The following is a 25,634-nucleotide window of genomic DNA, read 5'->3' as shown; positions in this document are numbered from 1 at the left end:
GGTGCCTGTGGTGGTTGGGATGGGCCAACCACTTCCCGTTCAGCATTCTCGTCTGCAATAGTAACCACTAGGGAGAAGTGACATTCCATTCCCTCAGTATCATGATCTCCGACTCGTGAAGCAACTGGTGATGATGAGCTATTGCTTCTGCTGCGTTTAAGAGACCAATTCCCTGTTGATTCCATTGGTGAAGTACGAGCAATACGTTTCTTAGACATCCTGGTACTCGCAAAACCCCCTGGATCCACCTCAAAGGTTTCTGCCATAGATATGTCTGTGATTGTTTTGGTCAAAAAAGAACCAGTAGATTGAGGTCTGCGCAAACTAAATCCTCCCTTCGCATCCCATTCCTCATATCGTTTCTTTCTTTTTTTCCTTCGTACTTGATCCTCATCTCCTGCAAAAATAAAATAGCTTTCCACCGACTGAGTACGATTATGATTCCCATTTCGTCTTTTCTTACCTGTAAACATTTCAGAAGTGCGTTGTGGAGCCAAAACAAGTTGACTTTCCACAGTGGAGGTATCACCAACAATTTCAGTCCGCATATCCGAGGCTGAGTCTTGCATATTAAGTTGTAAAGGTGAGGTAGGAGAGTAGGGAACTCCGTCATGGTGTTGAATCTGAGGCTCCTCATTGTGTGTTACCTGCAATGGATGATTAGTAGTAGCAGCTATAGAGAGGGAAGGCATATGAGACCTGTCATGCACAGGAGAGGAAGTACTGCGCCTTTCTTGTGGCTCCCCAACTAGAGCAGAGCCTAAAAAACCCTGTTGAGTAGATGAATCCAACATCTCTTGCACCTGCATAGTAGCTATTTGCAAGTTCCGAGCAACCCAATTACTTGGCCCAGCCTCATCCGGGGCTGGAGGTTGTAACGACCATCCTTGGGCCACCAGACTTGCTAAAGTTCCCGTCCCAGGCCTAAGAGAGCTCATAGAGGGGGGGGATTCATATCGTTCATTTGGATCAGGTGGACCAATAGGAACACAGTAACCATTCAGCATACGGTACCGGCCTTGGGCCCACGTTGAAAGATCAGGCCTTGACACACTAAAGGGCTGGGCCATGAGTTCAGAATTTGGTATATGGGGGGAAGCTTGGGAAGGAGGCTGCCTTTCAGGGACTGTGTTTGTAGTGGGCCTCAGTTGATGTTGGCCTGGTGGGTAATTAAGGTCTAAACTCGTGTTTGGTTCATGAAAATCTTCCAAATAGTGTCTAACAGCATTACCAGATTCAGGTTCTAAACCAAAGCGTCTCCCCGGGCTTGGGCTGAGATTAAGTCTAGTTCGTAAAGAAGCAGGTGTGTAACTATTCATGGACTGATTGTCGAAATCTGGAGGAGGGTTTGTATGATTCTGAGAATTATCATCAGAGTAAAACTGATTGTAGTGCCCCCCTCCCCCTTGGAAATGTTGTCCGACATCATAAAACTCATCAGACGAGGAGTCTGACATGACTTGACCTTGCACATGGAGGTGTGGAAACAGATATGGGTCTTGACTAGGGGGGTCCATGTAAGGCCGAACATGACGCAATATGACTCTAGGATTCCTATGAATAAATCTATCAATAAGCCCTCGGATCATATTAGTATATAGGGGTATGCCCTCCTGTGATTGGAGAACAAGCAAACCATTATTCTCTAGCTCCTGTAACCGAGTATTAAGTAATCTATGAGCTTCAAAGGCTGATAAGGGACACCTACTAGTATTATGTCCGACACAACCACACTCTTTGCAATTCAATGTTCTTCAGATCTATCATGGTCTACTCTTTGATTTGATTTTATTTTTTATTTTTATTTTTGCATTTTTAACTGTCTCGACCAGAATTGCAATTCTCTTGGTTTTTTAGAGCATATTTTTGCACAGAGTTTTCTAACCTTTTCTTCTACACTGTTAGAAAAAAAAATTGTCTCATGCATTAATGGCATAGGCATACATCCAAAAAGAGACCGACAAACATTTAATGAGTCCATAATATATATACAAGCATGAAACATGAGTTAAAAGAGGAAAAAACTTGTCTACCTATCGTCCACCAGATAATCTATCTATTAGAGATATATATACATTAATAATCAACAAAGTCCAACTCAATAGAATTAATTATATTTAAATTATTTATTTCTAATAGATATTCAATTTAATAGATAGATGTAGCAATCTTCGAAAAAAAAAAAACTGTGAGTCAGTCCATCAAAGAGTGGTCTTGAAAGAAAGAAAGAAAGGAGTGGCTATCAAAATTTAAAAGTATACATTTCTTTTCCTTTCAAAAGAAAAAAAATGGGAAAGAAAAATAGAAGGTGCATGCATTTGGACTTTGGTGTAGATAGACCTGACTTCGACACGCGATAGGTGAGCGAGATTTTTCTCATCATTTATGTTCTTGTGATGGTGGACCAATCGAAGTGACCAGAGTACTAGATGAGTAATAATTTTTTGTTTTAAAAAGAAAATTGTTAAATATTGTCTAAAAATTATTTAAAATTGTCGAATTCATTTTTAGTGTAGACTATTTGCTGTTAATATGGTGTCTCAGTTTATGCATGCTCCTCGTATTACTCACCTTCATGCGGTGAAAAGAATTTTCAGATATCTGCAGAACACTCTGAATTATGGACTTTATTTATATAGCAGCAGTTCTCCTACTGTTGTTATTGCCTATTCTGATGCAGATTGGGCAGGATGTCCTGACACAGGACGTTATATTACTGATTTTGCTGTTTTTCTTGGGAAGAATCTTCTTTCCTGGCGTTCGAAAAAGCAACCTACTGTCTCCAAGTCCTCCACTGAAGCCGAATATCCGGATTCTCTAGTGTTTTATGAAAACTCTACAAAGTAGAGTTGAATCCTTACCATATATTATAAAATCAAGGGCTCATGATTAGTGGGAAAGAAAAAGATATGGGCAAGATATTCGGGGGGAAATAGGGGGGATTTTTGGGAAAGAAAATACAAGCATTTGATTTCTTAATCAACGATTGATATTTAACGAACTCTACCGTGTAGAGTTATTTTGGAACTCTAAAGGATCTCAACACAGACTAAAGAATTTTAGCTTCCTCTTTTTTCCACCACCTATCGCATTTCTCTCGAGAAGAAATAAGAAATCTAACAAATCAAGAAGAATAAACTATTCAACGTAAGCTCAGTACCAACAACGATAACTAAAAAATAGTAGAAATTAAAGACAATTTTTGAGAGATAATTTTAACAAAATACATAACTTCCACACGACCACAAGTACTACAAACTCACAGTTTAAAAATGAGATTTTGGGTTACATTGAACAGCATATAGGATTAATTATATCGATTGAAAGCTATTATTCCATCAAAATAAAAAGAACTCAAATACAAGTATGTAAAAGAGATATATTAGGGGGTGTTTGGTATGATTAATGAAAACGGAATGGAAAGGATTTTGATAAGGAGGAGAAATGGAAATAATAACCGTTACCTTTAATAGTTGTTTGGTATCCCAGTGTAATGAAAACAATTGAGAGGTTTATGATTGAGGAAGGAAACGTGATTTGTTTCCACTAGTTTGATAAGGGTAACAAATGGGGGGATTATGTTTCCCTCCGCAAACGGTATTTGTTACTTAACACTCATACCAAACAATTAGAAATGGAAATGTTGTATAATATGAGCACTATAAGAGGGGGGGTGAATTATAGTGAGAGAATAAGCACTACTTTTTGCGGAATTAAAAGTAAACTTGGGAACAAACAATGGGAACACGAGAGATTTTACGAGGAAAAACTTCCTAGGCCTAGTAGGAAGAAACAACCTCGACCACAAGGGATTTTAAACAACTTTCCACTATAATAGGCCAAAACAACTCTGATTACAACCTATTACTTTTCTCTCAATTCTCAACTTAAGTCACTCAACTCAAGTTCCCAACGACAGTTCCCAACAACTGACGTTTTCTCTCAAACTTCACTCGAAGTTCCTTTCTCTTTCTCTTTCTCTTTCTCTTGCTTCACTCAAAGCTTTCTCACACTTACAAGAGTTCACTCAAACCCTTTTTCTCAAAAATACACTTTTTAAAACAATGGAAGAGTAATGAAAACTCGATTAATGTAAGTATGAATTCTCTTAAGGAAAGGCACTGACACTTTAGATAACTTAAGACAAATTAACTAAGTCAGACACCTTGTGTACTAATAAAAGTCAGACACAATTTTCTCAAGTGAATTAGGCGCTATTTATAGACCTTTAAGACAAGACATGATTTCCACTAACTTAGACCATTATCACATGTTCTCCATGATTTCTAATTAATTAATTAAATTAAATTATTTATTCTAAGTCATGTACATCATCCACTAACCCATTACTTCATTCATAGAAGCATAACAAAGTACGTGGTTTTGCAAACTTGGAGAATAATTAATCTTATTTAATTTAATTAAATACTTGGAGGATAATTAACTTATGCCACTAAATCCACTAACTCCATAAACTTGAAGCAGTAAATCATTTAGGCGTGTAAGCTAGAATTTAGGAAATAAATAAATAAAAATCCTTTAGCTAATTTTTAGGAAAAATCTTTTTCGAAATCTTTTACAAAAACCGGAAAACAGATTTTTTATTTCGAAAAATCCGAAGCTCTTAAAAACCGGAAATAATATTTTTTTCGAAAACTAAATCTTTTAAATAAAATATAAAAGATAAAATATATTTTAAAAAGATAAGATTTGAAAATCAGAGATTTTTTGAAATAAGAAAATCTATTTAAAATCTTTTCCTAACAAACTTAAACTAACTTCCTAAAATTATGGATCTTAGTCAAATTATCCCTAAAAACTCTAACAACTATATTGGGCACACAAATACCTTAGGCGCACAATATTAGTCACTTAGTTTCCTAAATTAGTTTTAAAGTCTTGTTCCCTAATTATTAAGTCTTGTTCCTAAGCCTTGTTCCTATAGTGCCAGGTCTGTTCCTTTCATGGGAACAGAACCAAGTTCCTTTGAGAATTCACCACGAACTTAATAAAGCTATTACTCAACCTTAACAAGAAGATTAATAAATACCCTAATGTATTCTAATCTTCATTCCATGCTTGATTCTTCATCTCTCGAACATCTTTACTTCGATCTTGATTAATTCTCCGCTTTAATCTTCAATCAAGTATTCTCTTAGCTCGAGCATGAATTACCTTGCAACAACATAAATAAAATATACTATGTCTTTTGTGGTTAGGTCATCTTCAAAACTCAAGGGTCAACAGGAAACACTTATTTGAATCCGTTTCCTACATCAAAAGTTTTCATACCAAACACCCTCTTAGTTTGTCGATCATTTTATCAGCAAAGTTATAAAGTTATTTATGTCGTTGTTTATCCAACAAGTCAGTATATTTTTACGGTCCAACAATCGATTCCAAGTGTAGAAATAAGGATGCATGGCAAGTGTTGATGTTTATGGCTGGAGTTGCCAATGTCAGGAATTACATGCACAAGGAAGCAAGTGAACTTACCTTTGGGCTTTGGGGAATATATTGCTCCAACAAAACTCTATTTGATGTTGCCTAAGATGAAAATGACAAAATTATTAAGGCGTGTCCGACATAAGTTTTGTAGTAGCTTTTAGTGTTTTGACTTGATCAAAATACTAATTCAAAAAAATAATAGTGTTTGACAAGGTAGTGATGTAATTAGATTTTAGTGGTACAAGTAGTGTTTTAGCACTGTTTATCAAAAGCTACAATTTGTAACTTTTGGGGTAATGTTTAGTAGTGTATAAATTATATATTAAAGTTTTGTTTGATTTTTTAACTAGTTATTTGTAAATAGCTACTTTGACAGCTTGTTTTACCGAACATCAATATCTTATGCAACTACTTGGATAACTAACAACTAACATCTCCACACCAACCACTAACAGGTAACAGCTATCAACACAACTAACAACTACTGTCACAGCTAAAGGCTACCACCACAATTATTATTGCCGAAGACCCCTAAGTAAGAAAAAGTTTCCTATTCTGATAGTAGCATTACAAGATTATTCAAAACAAGAAGGTGATGAGGGAAGCAAGTTTTCTCATTCCATTCTCACGTAAGTACGTATTATAAAATTAAAGCATGAATTGTCAACAATAATTTAAACAAATTTATCATTCCCTAATAATCTTAGTAAGCTATCAACCTATCACATCTTATTTCTGTGAGAAAGTATGTGGCCATTAAAATAAAAGGTCGGTCTCCCATGAGGCCATGACTCGCGACGTATTCGTGGCAAAGGCGAATTTGTTGGTTTGCGAACATTTTTTTTATTATCATTATAAATTAAAATGCTTTGACCTCTTGATAAGTATAAGGTCAGATAAACATGTATCATTATTCATTGCCTTAGATTATTCTACTAAGGTATGTGTAAGTGGGTGTCCCAACTAAGTACTTAATAATATTACCAAGGATATATTGGCTTAGTGATTAAGATTGAAGTGTTGTAAACAATAAATCACAGGTTCAAATCTCTCTTCCCCTTATTTGTATTTTGTACTACCTTCGTGACTCATATGGATAAAAAAAATAAAAATAAAGTTTGTAGCTTTTGGCCATTCTCATCCTAAAAAAAACCGAGTTGAAACTTGAAAGAAATAGAAATATAGAAATAGTGACAATTAGAAAAGTTGCTTTTTTTTGGAATCACATTCTCATCGTTACAGAGTTGCCTAGCTTTCAAAATTTCGGGTTCTTGTGATTTGTTAATCATAATCTATAAATCACTCGTTGAGGGCCCGTTTGGTATTACTGTGATTTTCTGTTTTTTGATTTTAATAAAAAATTAGTCAAATTTATTAGGAACATAATGATTTTGAAAATTGATAACTAAAAAGTGAAAACCATTTTTTCTGGTTTTCTGTTTTTGGTTTTTAGTTTTCAAGAAAAACTGAAAACAAAAAACGATAACGAACGGGTCCTGAACTTTAGATTAACGCTTTAAATTTAGGAGGTTCTTATTATTATTTGGATTTTTTGTTTTTCTTTTAAAAATATTAAAAATGAAAATATTAAACAATAAATTAAATCAATAATATTAATCGACGTATAATATTGTCGTAAATTCCTAAACTTTTATTTCATCTAAATCTATTTGATTTTTCATATTGATTTTTGCATTATTGAGTATGTACATGACCCACTTTCAGATTTTTCACCGTATACAGTAATTTGTTTCACAATATATCATTCAACTTTTCAAAATTCACCACATACTCAATTTCTTTGAAATTCACCATATGTTCTTAATGACTAACCATAATCAACTATACATTTTAGTCATTAACCCCTAATTATATTACTAAATCCTAATTGACTTCTATTTGACTCATTAATCTTAATTAATCACCAATAAGAACACCACATCTGGCCCTTTATCTCTCTTCATCAATAAATTACTTTTCTCTTGATTCTCTAGTTATAGTTGGTGTTTCAATGTTGGTCTTTTAAGGTAAATCGTCAATTAGGAGTTAATTAGAGTACTAACAAAATCAAGGGTTAATGATAAAAAAAAGTTGATAGTTTTATATGCATGCCACAAGCCCACAAACTTTTATATGCATGCCACAGGCCCACAAACTTTCATAGGTTTTAAATATTGGCAAATGCCAAGTGAGGGTGTTTAAGACGTTTAAGTGCAAGGATCCCCAAACTCTCAAGTTCCCAACCTCAAACACTAGAACAAAGGATTTTGAGGGTTGAGAACTTGAGATGTAGTTACTAGTTAGGGTCTTCCCTAAGAAAATGTGTCGGAAAAAATAAGTCTATCTTATGAGTTAGAAGTTAGAACTCAAAAATGAATTTAGATATTTTTTTTGTGGCGTGAATAAAATATTGTATTTTGGCAAGTATTATCAGTACGGACCAACCTAATTTACTTAAAATTTGGAACCCATTAGGCCATTAGTAATACTTCCTCCGTTTCTTTTTACTTGCAATGGTTTGACTTTTACACTATTTACCAACTCTACTTAGTTTATGTTTGGTGATTTATAGTTAAGGAAAAACATATTCATGTAGAATCTTGTTAGATTCTTCTGAATGTATATTTTCCAAATATATACTTTTTATAATTTTTATTTATCGATAATTAAACTTATTGATGGTTGAAATTATGCATTGACAAACGTAAAAGTCAAACTGTTGCATGTAAAGATGAACAGGCCCAACCCATATGTAATTCTAGCTTTCCCAAATCCTGACGCGGGTCCAATCAAGAATTTTATGTATTATTCAATCTGTCTTTACTATTTTATGATACTTGACCATGAAGGCATGAACCCAAAAAGATGGAAAGCAGCTCATCAAATAAAGTCTTTGCACCTGGCAATCTGGCGTATTGATTTGGAGGACGAAAATCAATATTGTTGCATACCGAATCTTTAATCAATCGTCCGATATGTGAGACTTTTATATAAAAGGAGTGACAAACAACACCACTCAAAAGAGTTTTGACCATTATTCTCGATATTGAACCAACCTTTTCGATGAAAGCTATGATTGATTGAAACAAACTAATGAGAGAGGAGGTATGAAGTAGACCTAGCCGGTCGCCTACTCGCCTTATGGTCCAAATTGGCCGGTCGAGGCGTACCGCGACTCAATAGTGAAGCCAGTCGATGGAGAAATAAAATCAAATAATGGGATTGTTAAACGTCATCCTAAAATTATATAGTTAAAAATAAACCAGGTCGATAGAGACAAAAAAAAAAAGTGAAAGCAATGTTAAATATCGCCTTATTTATTACCATGGGCATACATACATGCATGAACAAGACTGTCATTTTTTTTTTATAAGAGCGTGTTCGGCAATGGTAGTTCCGTAGTTGTGGTGGTAGCTTTAAGCTGTGAGAGTAGCTGTTAGTAGTTGGTGGGTTGTGTGTAGCTGTTAGCTGTATTATATGTTGATGTTCAGTAAAAGAATCTGTCAAAATAGTTTTTTACAAATAACTAATCAAAAACTCAAATGAAACTTTAATATAAAGTATACACCACTAAACCGTAAACACTACTCCAAAAGCTATAATTTATAGCTTTTGACAAACACTACCAAAACACTACTATCACTAAAAGCTACTCATATACTACTACTTAACCAAACACTCCTATTTTATTAATTAGTGCTTTAAAAAAGTCAAAATCCTAAAAACTACCTCAAAAACTTGCGCCAAACACTCTCTTAAGTAAATTAACAAGATTGACCCGAACATGCCCTTAAGTAGATCAACAACATAGTTAAGACTTAAGACTGTGTTAACCTAAATAACTTCATATGCTTATCTTCTTTCCTTAGCTTGCTCCTAACCATAACAAGTGTTGAGAGAGATATGGAAAACTATTAATTCTGCATTAGTTATATTGCTTACTTTTTATAGAAGTATTATAGTTGACAGCATTTGGTGCATTTTTGACTTTGCAACAAATTACTACACGTGAGTGATAAATGAGAAAACAACAAATTTGTTCAACTACCTTGGCTCAACTTTGATCCTACAATGAACTACTCCAATAAAGCATTTTTGTGAAGTAATTATTTCATTGACAAATGTCATTAGTAGACTGTAGATATCAACAAATTTTGCTTATATTTGACATTTAGAAATAATATCTCCGACATTTTTTCTGTATAATAGAATAAACCTGCCAGATATATTTTTTTGGTACAAATTTCTGCTGTACAAGAAACTTCTAAACAACTACAACCACCAAAATGTCAAAAATAAAGAAAAAAAAAACCCCTAAAAAAGTCAAAATTCAAGTCAATCCTTCTACGATGACTAATCAGAAGATACGTTTATCTTAGAAAAGCCTTTTTTTTTTATGAACAAGTGAATCGACTAAAATTTCTAAAATCTACAACAATTACACTTATGTTATCCTTGCTGCCCTTGGCAATGGCTAGTTCTGTTAGTAGAACAGCCGCAACTTCGGCTTTATTGCTACTTATTTTGCTTATCTGATTAAAAACTTCGTTGGATTTAAACCTTCCTGTAAGACATCGTCTAACGACTTGACATGCAACTTCGTTAGATATAACATCCCATAAACCATCGCTAGCGAGTATCAAAAATTCATCGGCTTCTGTTCGTTTGCTAATCGTTATTTCCGGTGTAGATGATACATACGGTTTTAGATAATAATCTCCTGCAATAATCGAAGTGCGAAAGAGTTGTTAGTAATCATCTTGATTACCAAATAGAAGATCACATCTTACCATAGTTGAAATTGATTCACAATATGTTCAGACAAGGGTTTTTTCAGGCGAGAATAAAGTATCATATGTATGTCCATCAACAAAAGAATCGGGAGATGGAGCAGTGATTGACGCTTTCATCTCCCCCTAGCTGCCAGGGATTGATTTTGGCCCTGCCAGTAGGTTGATTCAGTAATTTAAAGTACCAAACTTTTGAATGAAGTTACTCCGAAAGACAACACTAATAACGTATTATCTTAGAGTTATGGTAAGTCTATTATATTAGAGTCCTCGACTAATAAGGAACATACTCGTTTCCTTATTAGTCCAGACTCTAATATAATAGACTTACCATGCATAACTCTAATATGTTACACAAGGCAAAGAGCATATTCTAGTACAGGAACATGTTATTATACCTATTGATCTTGAAGTTGCAAGAACTCCGAGGACTCGATGGCCATTCCAGTTGATCACTCGACCACCAGCAGCTTCAATTCTAGCCAATTCGTCTGGTCTGTCCGGCTGAACAAAAGTTGCACATAGTTAGCAAATATCGAATGAGAAAAACTAAATGGAGAACATGTTCGTCTAGTAAACAAGAGCGAGGATATAGGGACCCACAACAACATGATTATTAGTGAACTATCATCAATTTAATTAGTATCGCTCTCGTTGAATGATTTCATCCAAACCAGGGGACCTTATCAAGCCGATATCAAGCAACACAAGAAACAAGCAAACGAGTCGTTTTGTATACGTGGGCTTTCAACAATAAATGCATCACATTATATGAGACAAAAAACTAGTTGCACAAAATCTTTCTTGATTTCAGAAGTTACTTTCAAGTTTCCACAAGAGAGGATACATGGAGGAAAGCCGGGGACCATATGCTATGATTGATCTCAAACAATAATCGCGAACACCCATATCTTAGGTACGCGTAGTACACCATCTTCCCTAGCAAAAATGAAACAAAAGGACCAACATAGCTTTGCTTATTCGCGCTAACGCTCTTACCAAAGCTAGTGTTATGCAACTAATGCAAGTTAGTTTCGAATTCCGAATTTTTGCTCAAACATTTCAGGACAATCTTATAGGGAGGAAAGCCAAAACTACCTCAAACGATGGATGGAGAGACAGAAAGAGGCAGTCTAATACTCTTAAGATTATTCTATATGTTATAGCTTAATTTTAATCTAATCGCACACGTAAAAAGCCATAGGAGTATTATATGTCATTGAGGATACTCTAATCATCATCTTCACATGTCGAAGATATGCTCAATCTTGTACGGAAAATAATCAGTCTACCCACCGGGTAATATACCTACCACTAATAGAGAGTAATGATAAGTGATGATAGTGAAATCCAACTCGCATGATTAAAATATTTTAATGATTCTATTAGTAGCGGACAGATTATCCACCGAGTTTGTATCAACATCTTGTACTAAGTTCACGAGTAACATTCATGTGTATTATTCAAAACCAATTTAGAGATTCAGAGATGATAATTTAACTTGATATCACCAACATTCCATCCCAATTTCAAGAAAATCACGACTTTTTATATGAAGATATTCAAATACTGTTAATATGTCCACTTCTTCAATATGCTCAAAATGTTAATTGCTGATACTACCTAGGCTAGGTACTAGGTAGTTACTAGTTAGTTAAATTTGATTACCAAACCTTACTCACTAATAGAAAACTTATTAGAAGTTACTATATGCTCAAAACTAATTTGATTTTAAAGCTCAAACTTGTAAATCTTATATGGTAGATTTTCAACAACTAAAATTTGATTTCCGCAATCTATTCATTGAGATCAATCAAACAATTTTTTTCCTCTAAATATAAAACATAATTTACTACCTTCGTTTTTCTTTTACCTACAACACTTTCTTAAAACGAAAATAATTAATTACTCACATTACTTTTTATTTTACTTTTCCTTTCTTTCTATTTCTCAACAATCATATAAATTCTTTTTTTTTTCCTCTCTACCTCACTCATATTCAAAAATTATATTAAAATTGATATAAAAAACAAAAAAGTTCTAAAGAAAAAAAACATTGTTTCTTTTGAAGGAACTTATTAGTTATTACTAATATTTCAAAGAAAAAGTTGGCACCTTGTATATTTTGAATTAAAGATTGATCAAATGTAAAGTCCAATAATCCTTCTTTCCCTTTTTTTTCCTTTATCTAAAATTCTATTATAAATTAATTATACTATTAGTTAGACCCTATCTAAAACAAATAATCCATACCCAAAATCATTTCACCATATTATTTCAAAATATTTGAATCTTATAAAATAAATATGATACCATAATCAACCAAAAACAACCCGGATGTCTACTTGTTAAGATTGAGGTACTATGAACAATATATCACAGGTTCGATTTGAATCCCCCCTCCCCTTGTTTCTGCCCTCGTGACTCATATGGATCGAAAAAAAATAATCAACCAAAAACAAAAACATATTCACCTTATGATCAACAGACAAAGGAACAGCAACACCATTTCTTGAAATAACAGCCCTAGAATCACCACAATTAGCAACAACAACCTCTTCATCTCCTACAACAGCAACAACAACAGTAGACCCTACTGTCATTTCTTCCACATTATTCTCTCCTCCACCAACTTCTTCATCCATCTTTTCAAAACACTTACTCATCAAAACTTCCCAATCAATCTCTTGATCATCACAACCGTCCTGATTCCTCCACGTGTCACTCTTTTGAATCTCTTCTAGTAAGATCGCATGCATACGATCTTTACACGCTTCCGCCACGTAACTACCTCCATGTCCGTCGTACACTCCGTAATAATCGTACTTTTTTTTAAACTCTACTAGCTCAGTAAAAGTAAAACCTTTTTTTACTGTTACTGTGTCTTCCATTTCTCTCCTCCTCCCCATCACCGACACCGCACCGCAACACGTGTCAGTTCTACTAACGTCGTCGTTTTGTTTCGTCTCTTTGAAACTGGATTTCAGGCGTTGGATCTCCATCCTTCGTCGACGTGTAGTCCTCGATTTATGCGGGTCTGCTACAGAAGTTGTTTGCGTCGACGAAGATGAGATCCCGTCTGGCATCGATACTTCTACTACTGTCATCTTGATATTTATTTTGATGCAATTGACAATATAGTAAACAATGATAAAAACATCCGGAAAATAAAAGGTAGTGAAATGAAATGATACGGAGTGGAGCTGCCTGTATATATATATATATATGGAAACTTTGGTAAGAAATGAGATTAAACGTAAGCCGTTTGATTACTTCTTTCGTCTTATAATATAGAGTTTGTCTTGTAAGAGACCGCCTACTTTTAAATTAAAATTAAATAATGATAAGCTCAATATTAAAAAAAATAATTAGTTTAATAGTGACTAGGTTAATTTCTTTCGGTGACTAGTGACTAGGTTTACTTATATATTAATATTAGAACGTCTTTTTTAATAAGTTTTGTATAATATAATGTTTGTTTCTTTTTTATATGATTTTTAAGATAGTCACCTGACCTTTTCTCAATATCTTATTAATAAAAAATATAAAAAGTTATATTATGAATTTATTTATTGTGACAAATCTAATAAAATCTCACCACTTATAATAAAGTAAGCATTAAGCGTATTCGTCAACGGTAGCTTTTAACTATGAGAGTAGTTGTTAGCTGCGATGGTAGCTGTTTTTGGTTGATATGTGTAACTTTTAACTGTTAGATGTCAAAGTAGCGGTATAACCTATTGATGTTCGGTAAAACAAGTTGTTAAAGTTGTTGTTTACAAATATTTAGTCAAGAATTCAAATAAAACTTTAATACAAAATTTATAGACTATTAAACACTAATTCAAAAGCTACAAATCATAGCTTTTGATAAACACTATCATCACACGACTTCTACCATTAAAAGCTACTCATACAACTACTAGAATCACTAGTTTTGCCAAACATGCCCTTAAGCAAACACTCTTATTTTTCTTAATTAGTGTTTCAGCTGAGTAATAATACTAAGCGACCTTAAAAGCTTGAGCCGAACATGCCCATTATGAGATAGAGTATTATTTTATTTTATAAAAAAACGGAGAAGATATTTTGTCGCCACGTGCTTTATGATACGGCGGTCATTGCTGGGGAAGTGAACCCCAACAGCTGGAATATGTGAAAGATAGACGTGGACGGTTCAGATTTAATGAGGTAACACGTGGAGAGGATATCTAACGGTTTTAATAGTGGGGAAAAGTTTTGTGGGACCACTTTAGATTTGTGGGTTCAAAACGTGGCGATAGCCTAGTCGTGAGGATCTTTTGCTTGACCTCTGTCTATTGTGTTTATGATTAAAGGGGAAAAAGGTTTTCTTTTTTACTACTAGTAAAAATCAACATATTCTACTAAGTTTGACTGAGGTAACAATAGTAATACTCTCCTAATTCTATTTTAAATAAAATATTGAGTGAAATGACACTATTTATATAAAAAAACTAGTCGGGTGGAATCTTGTTAGATTCGTCTTGATACATATTATCGAATTACAACTTTTTTATATTTTTTTCATATGTACAATTAAATATATTAATGATTAAAGAAGCGCGTTGGATTACGAAAAAAAAAACATACGTTTTATTTAAAACAGAATCAGAAAAAGTATTATAATATAAAAATATCGAATCCATAAAATAAGGGGGTTTGAATCTTCAATTTGAAAATTCAATCATTGAATAAGGGGGTTGTTATTGTATTTCTATAAAATTGCCTACCTTTTTTTTAGGAATTTTTTACTATTTTTTTTTTTTAATCAATACACCTTTCTTTTTAGCTAGTTCTTTTTTAATAATTACACTTGTCTTATTTATATAAGGTAAAATATTCAATAAATATTCTTCATTTTATATCCCCATGTAGTCTTTCTTGTATTTTTTTTATTTTTTTTACTTTTTGTATTTTTTACTCCCTCTTTTACAGAATTCCTGTACTCTCTCACACACACTTTTTTCACTTATTGCTTGGTTATACTTCAAAAGTAAACTGTATAAATTAAATAAGAATGAATGTAGTATTATCCTTATTTATTTTGTATTGAAGGTCATTAATGGACCCTTTAGAGTTAATTTTTCAAGAATATATTTTTATTCACAAATGACCACATAATGATATTTTTTTTTATAATATTCGACTAGAGATTCATTAATCAACTCAAATGATACTTCGTTATAGTGGGAGACATATCACTTATCGATAAAAATTGAGATTAAAGTTCCCTTTAATGAATACTAATTAGAAATTATTTGATTCAATTGACAAGTTTTTTCGTATAAAATGTTGTATTTGTGATCATTCACTTATGTTTGTAGGTTTATTAGAATTCGATTAGAAGTTCATTTCTACAAATCTTAATCGACAGGTTGATTGATGGATTTCCAAGTAGGAGCAAGATGTTTTGTTGCTCCTATGTGCACCTTTAGTTGCAAAATATTTAAAAAGCACCATAGAATACGTGAATATATTATTTTAAATTAATAATGTAGAAAAACCTGTTGTTTTTCTCTCTTTTTCGCTTCCTCCCAACCTCTAAAAAACCATTAGGTTAAAGGGTTGTCATTGAGGAGAAATAAGATCAGTGAAGATGCATTGTTTTGGCACTTAGTTATGCTCTTTTGGACTGAATAAATGGAAATTCAATAATTTATTTCAATTCAGTCAAGATAAATTCATTCCAGTTCAATTTAGACCAGTTCAGACAGATTCACTTAAGTTGACTTCAGTTCATAATACAAATTATTATTATTATTATTATTATTATTATTATCTTTATTATTATTAATATAATTATAATTAAGATTTTTAGCAATGTCACTTTTAAGTTTTTTGGAGTGTACTTAGTATTGTGAAGCATGTTATTGGTTTTGTATCTATTGACTTGCTAATAGCAATCTTGAAGGAAAATATTCTACTAATAACATTATTACTTCATATCATTATTATTCTACTTGTTATTATTAATATTACTCAATTCATAAGAATATTTTTATTATGAATATCATTAGTATTAGTATTAATATCCTCTAAAAAAATAGTATGTATTAGTATCCTCTCAAACAAAATGTAGTATTAGTATTAATAATACTATTATTATCATTAATATTATTAATTATTATATATCAATGATGATAAAAATATTACTCTACTTGTAATTATTAATCATACTCAATTTAGTTTAGTTTAGACAAATTTCAATTTAGTTTAGACAAATTTAGTTCGGTTCAGACAAATTCATTTAAGTTCAATTCAGTCCAGATAGATTCATTTTACTTCACTTCAATTTAGTTTCGACTTATTCAGTCTAATAGAACATAGCCTTAATATATTAACATCTGTTTTCTGCGAAGTATAAGGACAACTTGATAAGGATGTATGTGTAGAAGTTTTTTTTTTTTGGAAGCTTCTCAAGTCTCAAACAACTTATAGTGGTGATATATAAATCGCATGTCTCAAGAAATCATAACTTCTTTTATAATATCTCAGTAAAGAGAAAAAGAAGTGAGATTCTTTGCACATGGGAGAATATATAATATCTTTGTCTTTTTTAGTTTATTTACTTAGATTTTTTTTCCCCTTAAAAAAAAAATACGATTTAAAATATATAGGACGTGTTCACAACAACTATGAAAATGAAATTTCGTATTCTGACTAAGACACAACATTTCTAGATTGAATAATAGTTTTGGCAAAGTAGTAGTGTACGGGTGAATGGTAGCCTTGTGAAGTAGTGTGGTACAAATTCAAAGTTAACAAAGTACTCCCTTCATCTCAATTTATTTGCTACAAGCACTTTTTCACAAAGATCAAGGAGGGAGTGGGGACCATTGACATAAATGGAATTAACAAAAAAACAAATAGGTAAATTGTGGGACCTATGTATTATATATGGAAACATTTACAAAATCAAGAAGGGAGTGATGACAAATTTGTAAATAAAGTGTGGGACCTATGTACTATATATGGAGATATTTGCAAATGTAGCAAATAAATTGAGACACCCCTAAATGGCAAAATGTAGCAAATAAATTGGGACGGAGGGAATAGTTTTTCGGGTAGCAATGGGAAAAGCTACCAATTAATAATGCTTTAAAATACCTTTTAATTTATTTATTAAGTAGCAACTATCTCAAACAACTATTGAGACGATTGCCATTAGCAATATCTACATCGTCCAACAAAGTAACTATTCTTGAGTACATTATAATTAGGAGTTTGGATACTTTCTTTGTAACAAATATATACTTATTTCTACCCATACACCATATATATGAACAACATGTGATAGCTTAATGGTGCTAACATCATCTTCGATTTCAAAAAGTTTGAATTTTTTTTTAAAGTAACTTTTTTGTTAAAATAAAAATATAAAAAAGCTACTTTTAAAAAAGTAACATGTGATCTCTGTCAAAAATCAAAAATTTGCGTTTACAATTTAGCTTTTTCACTCAAAAAGTACACTTGGTTATTGATAAGAACCCCTGTAATTTTTGTGTTTGAAACCCATATTATTGTTATATCAACCCCTGTTCGTCGATTCATGTGTTTGAAACCCGTGTTTTTGTTAAGCCAACCCCCTGTTTGTGTATGTAAAAAAAGGTTGAAATCTACTTTTGTGAAAAAAGTAAACACATGATCTTCAACATAAAGCAAAAAGTTAAATTGATTAGCGTGTCCCGTTCAACTTTTTCCCAAACAAGTACAATTAGTTTTGATTAAAAAAACCCTGTTGTATGCTTAAAACCATGGTTAAATCAATCCATGTTTGTGTGTTTCGAACCCATATTTTGTTAAACCTCTCTATTTATGTATATAAAAATGTTGAAATAACAATATTAACCTTGTTAATAAACAAGCTGTCCACTAACTATTAACGTTTTATCACTCCTCCGTTTTCGATTAGTTGGGTTCCGTACGTTAGTTAGTATTAGGTCATGTTGTATTGAATAGTAATGAAATTAGGTAACTCTGCAACAGCATGGCGCATCACGCATGCATTAAAATCATTAAAATGGTTAACTTAGGTTTTAACCCATCGAAAATTAATATTATTAAAATAATTAGTAGGATAATATCAAATCCGTTGAAATCAGAAATAGCGGAATGTTGATTACTCGAGATTCTAATAATGAAGATATTGGGTTTACGTGTCCTTTGTGGGCCCTCATTTTGGACCTCGTACCTTTTATATTTGTACCTACTACTGTACATTTGAATGCATAAATTTTACTTTCAACAAGGAGAATACAAGTGTTAAATGCTAATATGTTATATGTATTCTTTTGAATATTGAAGGCTGAACTATTAGACGTCTACAAGAAGAATTTGTTGATATGGTGTGCTAATACTAGTCATTTTGAGTTCTTGATATGATAAAGTATTCATTAACCTAGATCTAAAGATAAATATGCACTTTGTTGTAGATGAATTTGGACATTGTTTTCCTTGACAGTCTTATTGCCCTAGCCGGTTCAATTTTCGAAAGAAAATTAAATTAGGGTATCCTGATTCATTAGAGTGGCGTGTTAAAAAAAGCGAGACCACATTCCTTCCATTCCCTTCTCTTTAGGTTTGGTTTTTCTCGAGAAAAATTGTTGTATAATGATATTAATTAGAATTTTGCAACAATACCTTTTGTTTTAGTGGTGATAGTTTGACACCTTTTGTTGAGGTCTTATAGTATCGAGCAATTTATCAATCAAATCGGTCAATTCGATTTTTTTTTTATCTATTGACTGTTACATTACATCTACCATTCAAAGTACGAGTATTCTTAGCTACCGCATCCACCACATGATTTTGATTTCTACCATATTGCTCAATCTTCACTTCATTGAGGTTCTTTCATAACTTTCTGCATTCAAGGACCACTCATATCAATAATGCTCTAATTACTACTTCCTCCGTTTCATTTTAATTGTTACACTTTGACATTTTACATTGTTCATAAATTGGACTTTGACCATCGTTTGTGATTTATACGTGCATAAAAACATAGTCATGTGAGATCTTGTTAGATTCGTCTTAATTAGTATGTATTATATTAATATGTACTTTTTATAATTTTTACAAATACAAAACTAAAGATATATATCGTCAAAGTTTTGCATTAACATGCGTGAAAAGTGTAAGTGTAACAATTGAAATGAAATGGAGAGAGTATTAATCTCACCGAGGTAAGACAATCAGAAAAAAATCGTAGCACACGTACACATGGAACCACTCTCCCTAAACCAATATGGTGATTTGTAGAGCGCACGAAAGAGCCATCAACATAAATGACAGGTTGAGAGTTATGGGTTATGGCCTTATGGGGGTATGGAGATTGGGAGTACATTTTTCGATATGGTCAATAAGCTCTATGGCCTTACGCTCAAAAGCCAATCTACAAGCCTTGAATATAAGGCTATTGACGGGGAAGGGGAGCTCTCTTTGAAGCAACATTCATTCCTATCCTTCCAAATTTCATTACACAAATATGGAAATATATCTGACCACTGAATTCTTTAAAAGAAAAAGCAATTTTTAGGTTAGATCTTAGGTAATCGTGAAAGTCACTAGTTATAAGGCCAAGAGGAGAATAGATGTCCCACACTGACGATGTTGAAAAAGGACAATTCCTAATGATATGAGATGATGCGAGCGAGTTTAAGGGGTATGGTTGTACCTAGGGCAACACACATCTAAGGAAATGTTGCACAAAACAAGAAGGACCTTATATGAGAGTCCATCCTTTCTTAGGGCTTGTTTCTCCAACTTATTTTCACTTCAATTCAGTTCAATTCCGTTCGATTCAGTTTAGCCGTGGACAATACTTTTACTCTCACATATCACTATTCATTTCAGTTCAGTTCAAATCAGTTCAGTTCAACTGTTTTATGCCAGTTCAACTGTTTTATGTCGAAGAGAACAGACCCTTAATATAATTATAAAACAAAAAGTAGAAAAAATCTTCACAAGATTTACCCTCCTCGCACTACTTTATAAACAATATTCCCCTACAAGAAAAAAGGAGTTACCGTCCACGAGATATCTCTTGACAATCGAGAATCAAGATCATGAGTCTTGATATCGTCCAAGTTCCAAGTACCACAATCAATCCTAAAACAAAATACCCAAGAAAAAAAAAACAATAATCAGGTATTTAATTTAACGAAATTTGGCACTACAGAAAATCTGACACGATCAAAATGTTAGATAAATTAGATGGGCTACGTTACTACGTACTTACGTGATTAGGTTAGATGGTGTTATTGATTAGTCGCGAATAGTAATACATCATGCATTATAATGATTATTAACGCATAACAGCCTCTCAAACATAAAATAATAGTTAACCCATTGAAAAGTAAGAAGAGGACTATAATAATCAATACTCTATCTATTTTAAAAGATAAGACATGCACAATGTTCGAGGTCGAACTTTAACCGCTTATTACTCTAAATTCACGTGGATAAAAAAATTTAAAAAGTAATGTATTATAGTATTTTTCAGGACAAATCCAACAATATAATTTTTATAATTTTTATTTATCAATTATGAGAGCTATTTGTGATCAAAGTAAATTTTCGTAAAACATAAATGTCTTATATTTTAAAACGGAGTATGATATTAAAAAAAATAGGAATTCTGAATCAGTTGGACGTTGTTGATCGCTATGATATTGTGATCGACGATCAGTTTCGATGGGATGAGGTAGGTAGACCTTCCTTTTTTGACCTCGTACCTATGTATCAGCATTGTATCTGTTTATTTTCCTTACTACTAATATATTATATATGTATATCTTTAATCATGCTGTATATACATGTCAATTATTTTGGTTTTCAGCATTATACTATAATACAGCTAATACAATTAAGTACAAGTAGATAATCTATTCTAATATGATCTCTTCTCATAAGAAAAAAAAATATTATAATGTGTAGAAGTTATTATAATGCATAGATGTGATATACTTCTTCTATTTTCTTTTACTCGCTCCACTTTGACTTTTATACTTGCTGATACACTACTTTAACAGGCGAGGAGATATATAGCAATTTCTACAAAAAATTATGCCATAAGATACATATTTATTAAAATTTTCAACTATAAAATTTAACAAAGTAAGTAAAAAAACATATATACATAACGTAATTGATAATATGGATGATGGGTGAGTGTTAAGGCTAAGATACCCACTAGCTACTAGTATTATAAGGCAACTAAATTTATGGGCAAGTGGAGTCTGGAGATATTACAGATGTATACATAATACATTATGCTATATTTTAATTTGCGAAGAGGTCATGTAGTCCGTCATTTCTCGATGGACACAAAAAGTTGTAACAGATCTTCATAAATACCTAAGTTGTAAAGTTTACATATGGATGTATATCATATCCAAGTTAATTGAAAGGGGGCAGAATGCCAGAAACTGCGTTCAATACACAACCATACAAGTATTTGTGTATGTGTGTTCGATCATCATAGTATTATTATACTACTATATACTTAAAATTTTGGTACTTACTAACAAGTTTGTTGTGTATAAGATTTCAGAATATATTACTATTTCTTAGAGGTGATCATGGGCCGGGTCGGGCCTAAATTCGGGCCAAAATTTTGTACCCAAAACTCGCTATTTCGGGCCTAAATTAACGAGCTTTTACGGGCCAAAAACGAGCCGGGCCAAAAAATAGACTAAAAAGTTATTTTTGGCTTTCCCAATGCCCGTCCAAAGCCAAAAAAATTGGACCGGGGACTGGCCCAACCGCAGGCCGAAAAATCTGCCCAAAACCCGGCCCAAAAACGGGTTGCATCATTTGATTTTGTAGCACTATTTATCAACCAACATTGTTAAGCTATCTCGCATTATTATATAAGAAAAAACATAGTCAAGTGGAGTCTTATTAGATTCGTTTCAATGCGAGAATTTCAAATATCAAATTTTTAGTATTAAATTAAGAACGTGAGACTTGAAAGTCTGTTTTATCGATAGGTCCTACACCATCTCAGTAGACAAAGATAAAAAAAATAAAAGAGAAAGGTAATGAAATGTTTTCTAATGATATAGTTGTGTGTTGGCTAGATATAATCAATCTCCTTAAATTAGAACCAAGCTAACAATTTTACAATAAAAATCATGTAACTTACAACAGCCTGATAACATCAATACAGTCAATTAGTACAATATATAATACAGACATATCCCAACAAAGTGACAAACTAGTTGTTTGTGCTATATATGTGTAAATTATCTTAGTTTGGGTAAGCTGCTAGGGGACGTACCATGTAAGTTTACCAATTATTGTTACTATTTTTTAATTACTACTCCAAACAAACTTAAACAAGAAAGCTTAATTTTGCAGGTAAGATGCATCTGTTCCACCATAAAAGTTTCGAGTCATCACTTAAATTTTTTTACTTTATTCATGGAATCCATCATTTCAAAGTAATGAAATGGCAGTTGAATTTTCCATTTTTCATGCATGCATATGGGTAGTCTCCACCTAACAAGACAAAACATTCATGTAATTGTTAGTTAATAATGTATGTTGAAGTGTTTCATTGATACATATATCTTGGACGGCTGAAATTGTTGGTGTTCAATGTTCTTTAGCTTCCTATACCAGTGTTCTGTGGTCTGTGGAGGTGTTTTTGTACTGTTGTACATATCTATTGAACCTGGTCCATTTGGGTTATATATATATATATATAGAAGTGAATTCATATGAGAATGCATTACTTATATGAGAAATAAGAATGAATTTTACACGCTATAACTCTTATGAATAAGTAATGTAACTCCAAAAAAAGAATATTAGAAAAAAAAATTGAATTTTATTTTTTTTGGGCTCAAATTTTTTTAGAGGGTATAACTCTAATGAACAAGTGTTGTAACTCTAATCCATCGTGTGGTTGAGATTCATTCTCATTTCTCATGTAGGGACCATTCTCATTTCTCATGTAGGGACCATTCTCATGCCCCTATATATATACATGAGAAATGAGAATGAATCTCAACCACACGATTCGATTAGAGTTACAACACTTGTTCATTAGAGTTGTACCCCCCAAAAAATTTGAGCCAAAAAAAAATTTTTTTTTTCAATTTTTTTTCTAATATTCTTTTTTTGGAGTTATATCACTTTTTCATTAAAGTTACATCACTTATCATAAGAGTTATAGCATGTGGAGTTCATATGAGAATGCATACTTACATGAGAAATGAGAATGAATTTTACACGCTATAACTCTTACGAATAAGTGATGTAATTCTAGTGAAAAAGTGGTGTAACTCCAAAAAAGGAATATTAAAAAAAAATTCAAAACAAATTTTTTTTTTGGGCTGTATAACTCTAATCCAATCGTATGATTGAAATTCATTCTCATTTTTCATGTAAGGATGGGCATGGGTCCAGGACCCTACCCGGACCTTGTTGGACCCGACCCTAATTTAAGGGTCTAGGTCCAACTTTTTCAGACCCTAAGGGTCCGGGTCTGGGTCCAAGTGAATTTTTTAGGGTCCGGGTCCTGGTCTTAAAATTTTGGACTCAACCCCGACTCTTAGGCCCTAAACTTATTTAATATATACATTTTTAACTTTTTTTTTAAAAAAAACAAACTGATTTTCTAAAAGACTAAAACCTAAACTAAAACACCAAAACACCCATTCTGAACTCTTATGTAAAGTTGTGTTTGTTTCTTTTTTTCAGTTTGTATGTTTGTGTTTTTGTTTCGTTTTTTTCAGTTTATATGTTTGTGAATTATGTTTGTTTCGTTTTTTTTTTCCAGTTTATAAGTTTGTGTTTGTTTCAATTTTTTTCAATTTATATGTTTGTGTTTGTTTCATGCGATCTTATGTTTGTTTCATGTGATTTTTGTGTTTGTTTTATGCGAATTTCAGATTATTATTGATATTAATTCTGAAAATTATGCAAAATAAAGAATTTAGGCCTCGACCTCTAGACCCTCTAGACCCTAAGGGTCAGTGTCAGGGTCCAATTTTTTCGGACCCTTAGGGTCCGGGTCTGGTTCTGCAAAAAAATTAGGGTTCGGGTCTAGGGTCCAGCTGGACCCGACCCAAACTCGATCCTTGCCCATCTCTATTCTCATCTGATCTTACCCCTATATATATATATATGAATTATATATTATTGGGTTAATTAAGTGATTGAGTCATATTGTGTTTGGTTGATTTTATATTCAATACCTACAATACCTGTCATTTGGTCTAATAATAATACAAAATATATAAAAATAAGGGTTTTCGTGTCATAAAGTATCTAATAAAACACAAGTTTGTAGGGAAGCACCTAATAATTTTTTTTTTTGTCTAAAATGACCCACTAAAACACTTCTGGTTGTTAATAACAACCATTTTATGAATTTTAGGCCAAAACACCACATTTCGGAGTTGCCTTTTTTTAACTCCAATTGACTTTTTCAATTCTTTCTTTATGTCTTACATCTCACTGTTGTAACTCATATGCAGTCAACGCAGGAAATTTGGTGTTTTGGCCCGAAATTCATAAAATGGTTGTTATTAACAATCGGAAGTATTTTAATAGGTCTTTTCAGACAAAAAAAATTATTAGGTCATTCCCTACAAAACTTGTGTTTTATTAGGTATTTTTCTGACAAAATGCCCTAAAAAAATATATTTCTATTTCCTTTTTGGCAATACATAAAACACCGTATATACAGTTTATGTCCTAAATAGCTAGGCAATTAACATTATCATTAATAATCAAATTAGACCTCTAAGTTAATAAAACCATGTTAAAACCAACAATTCTAATACTTAAGGGTGTGTTTTGTTTAGAGGAAAGTGTTCCCCAATAAAATCATTTTCCTTGATTTCCTTTGTTTGATTTAGAACGGATTAAGTAGGAGAAAATATGGATCGACGTTTTTTTTTCAAGGGTGGAAAATTAGTTTTTTTTAGTGAGGCAAGAGAAGCCACACTTTCTCTTATTCTATTGAATAACATACAACACAATCAAAAGAAAATGGATTGAAAGGAAAGCCACTTTCCTTGCAACCAAATAGAGAAAAATCGATCTAGAATATTGGAAATGGTTTCCATCCAACCAAACACCCTAAAGGTACTTATGACAGGAAGGTTCTCATAAGTTCAAATTATTGATATAGATGTAGGCCCTATTCGGCAAAAGTAGTTGTTGCGGTAGCTGTTAGCTAAAAAAATAGCTATCAGTTGTCAAATATTAAATGTTAGAGTTTGATTGTGAAAATAACTTTTATGATAATTAGTATTTCCAAACTTTAACCGTTCTCATATAATTGTAACATTTGAATTATTGGAATTTGGACATAGAAAATACACACCCCTTTATCAAAATTCAAAGCACAATAGCCCA

General features: G+C 32.4%; 1 protein-coding gene across 1 annotated transcript; it reads right to left on the bottom strand.

The window, feature by feature from the left end:
- Positions 1-9,592: 9,592 nt before the first annotated feature.
- Positions 9,593-13,436, bottom strand: LOC104888273 (probable protein phosphatase 2C 8). Its single transcript, XM_010673182.4, has 3 exons — positions 12,713-13,436; positions 10,637-10,742; positions 9,593-10,168 (listed from the first exon to the last, which is right to left on the bottom strand). Exons 1-3 carry the CDS (start codon positions 13,343-13,345, stop codon positions 9,843-9,845), a joined length of 1,065 nt encoding a protein of 354 aa, XP_010671484.2. The 5' UTR covers positions 13,346-13,436; the 3' UTR covers positions 9,593-9,842.
- Positions 13,437-25,634: the final 12,198 nt, after the last annotated feature.

Source organism: Beta vulgaris, chromosome 3 (assembly GCF_026745355.1).
Source record: "Beta vulgaris subsp. vulgaris cultivar EL10 chromosome 3, EL10.2, whole genome shotgun sequence".
Lineage (NCBI taxonomy): Eukaryota > Viridiplantae > Streptophyta > Magnoliopsida > Caryophyllales > Amaranthaceae > Beta > Beta vulgaris.
Note: the sequence above shows the minus strand (reverse complement) of the source record. Positions and strands in the feature narration are given on the sequence as shown.

Excerpts from the sequence above, each read along its gene's own strand:
- LOC104888273 (XM_010673182.4), bottom strand. The coding sequence starts at position 13,345 with ATGACAGTAGTAGAAGTATCGATGCCAGACGGGATCTCATCTTCGTCG. Across the intron at positions 10,743-12,712 it reads CTTTGTCTGTTGATCATAAG|CCGGACAGACCAGACGAATT; the intron begins GTGAATATGTTT and ends ACTTTTGTTCAG. Across the intron at positions 10,169-10,636 it reads TGCAACTTCAAGATCAATAG|GAGATTATTATCTAAAACCG; the intron begins GTATAATAACAT and ends CGATTATTGCAG.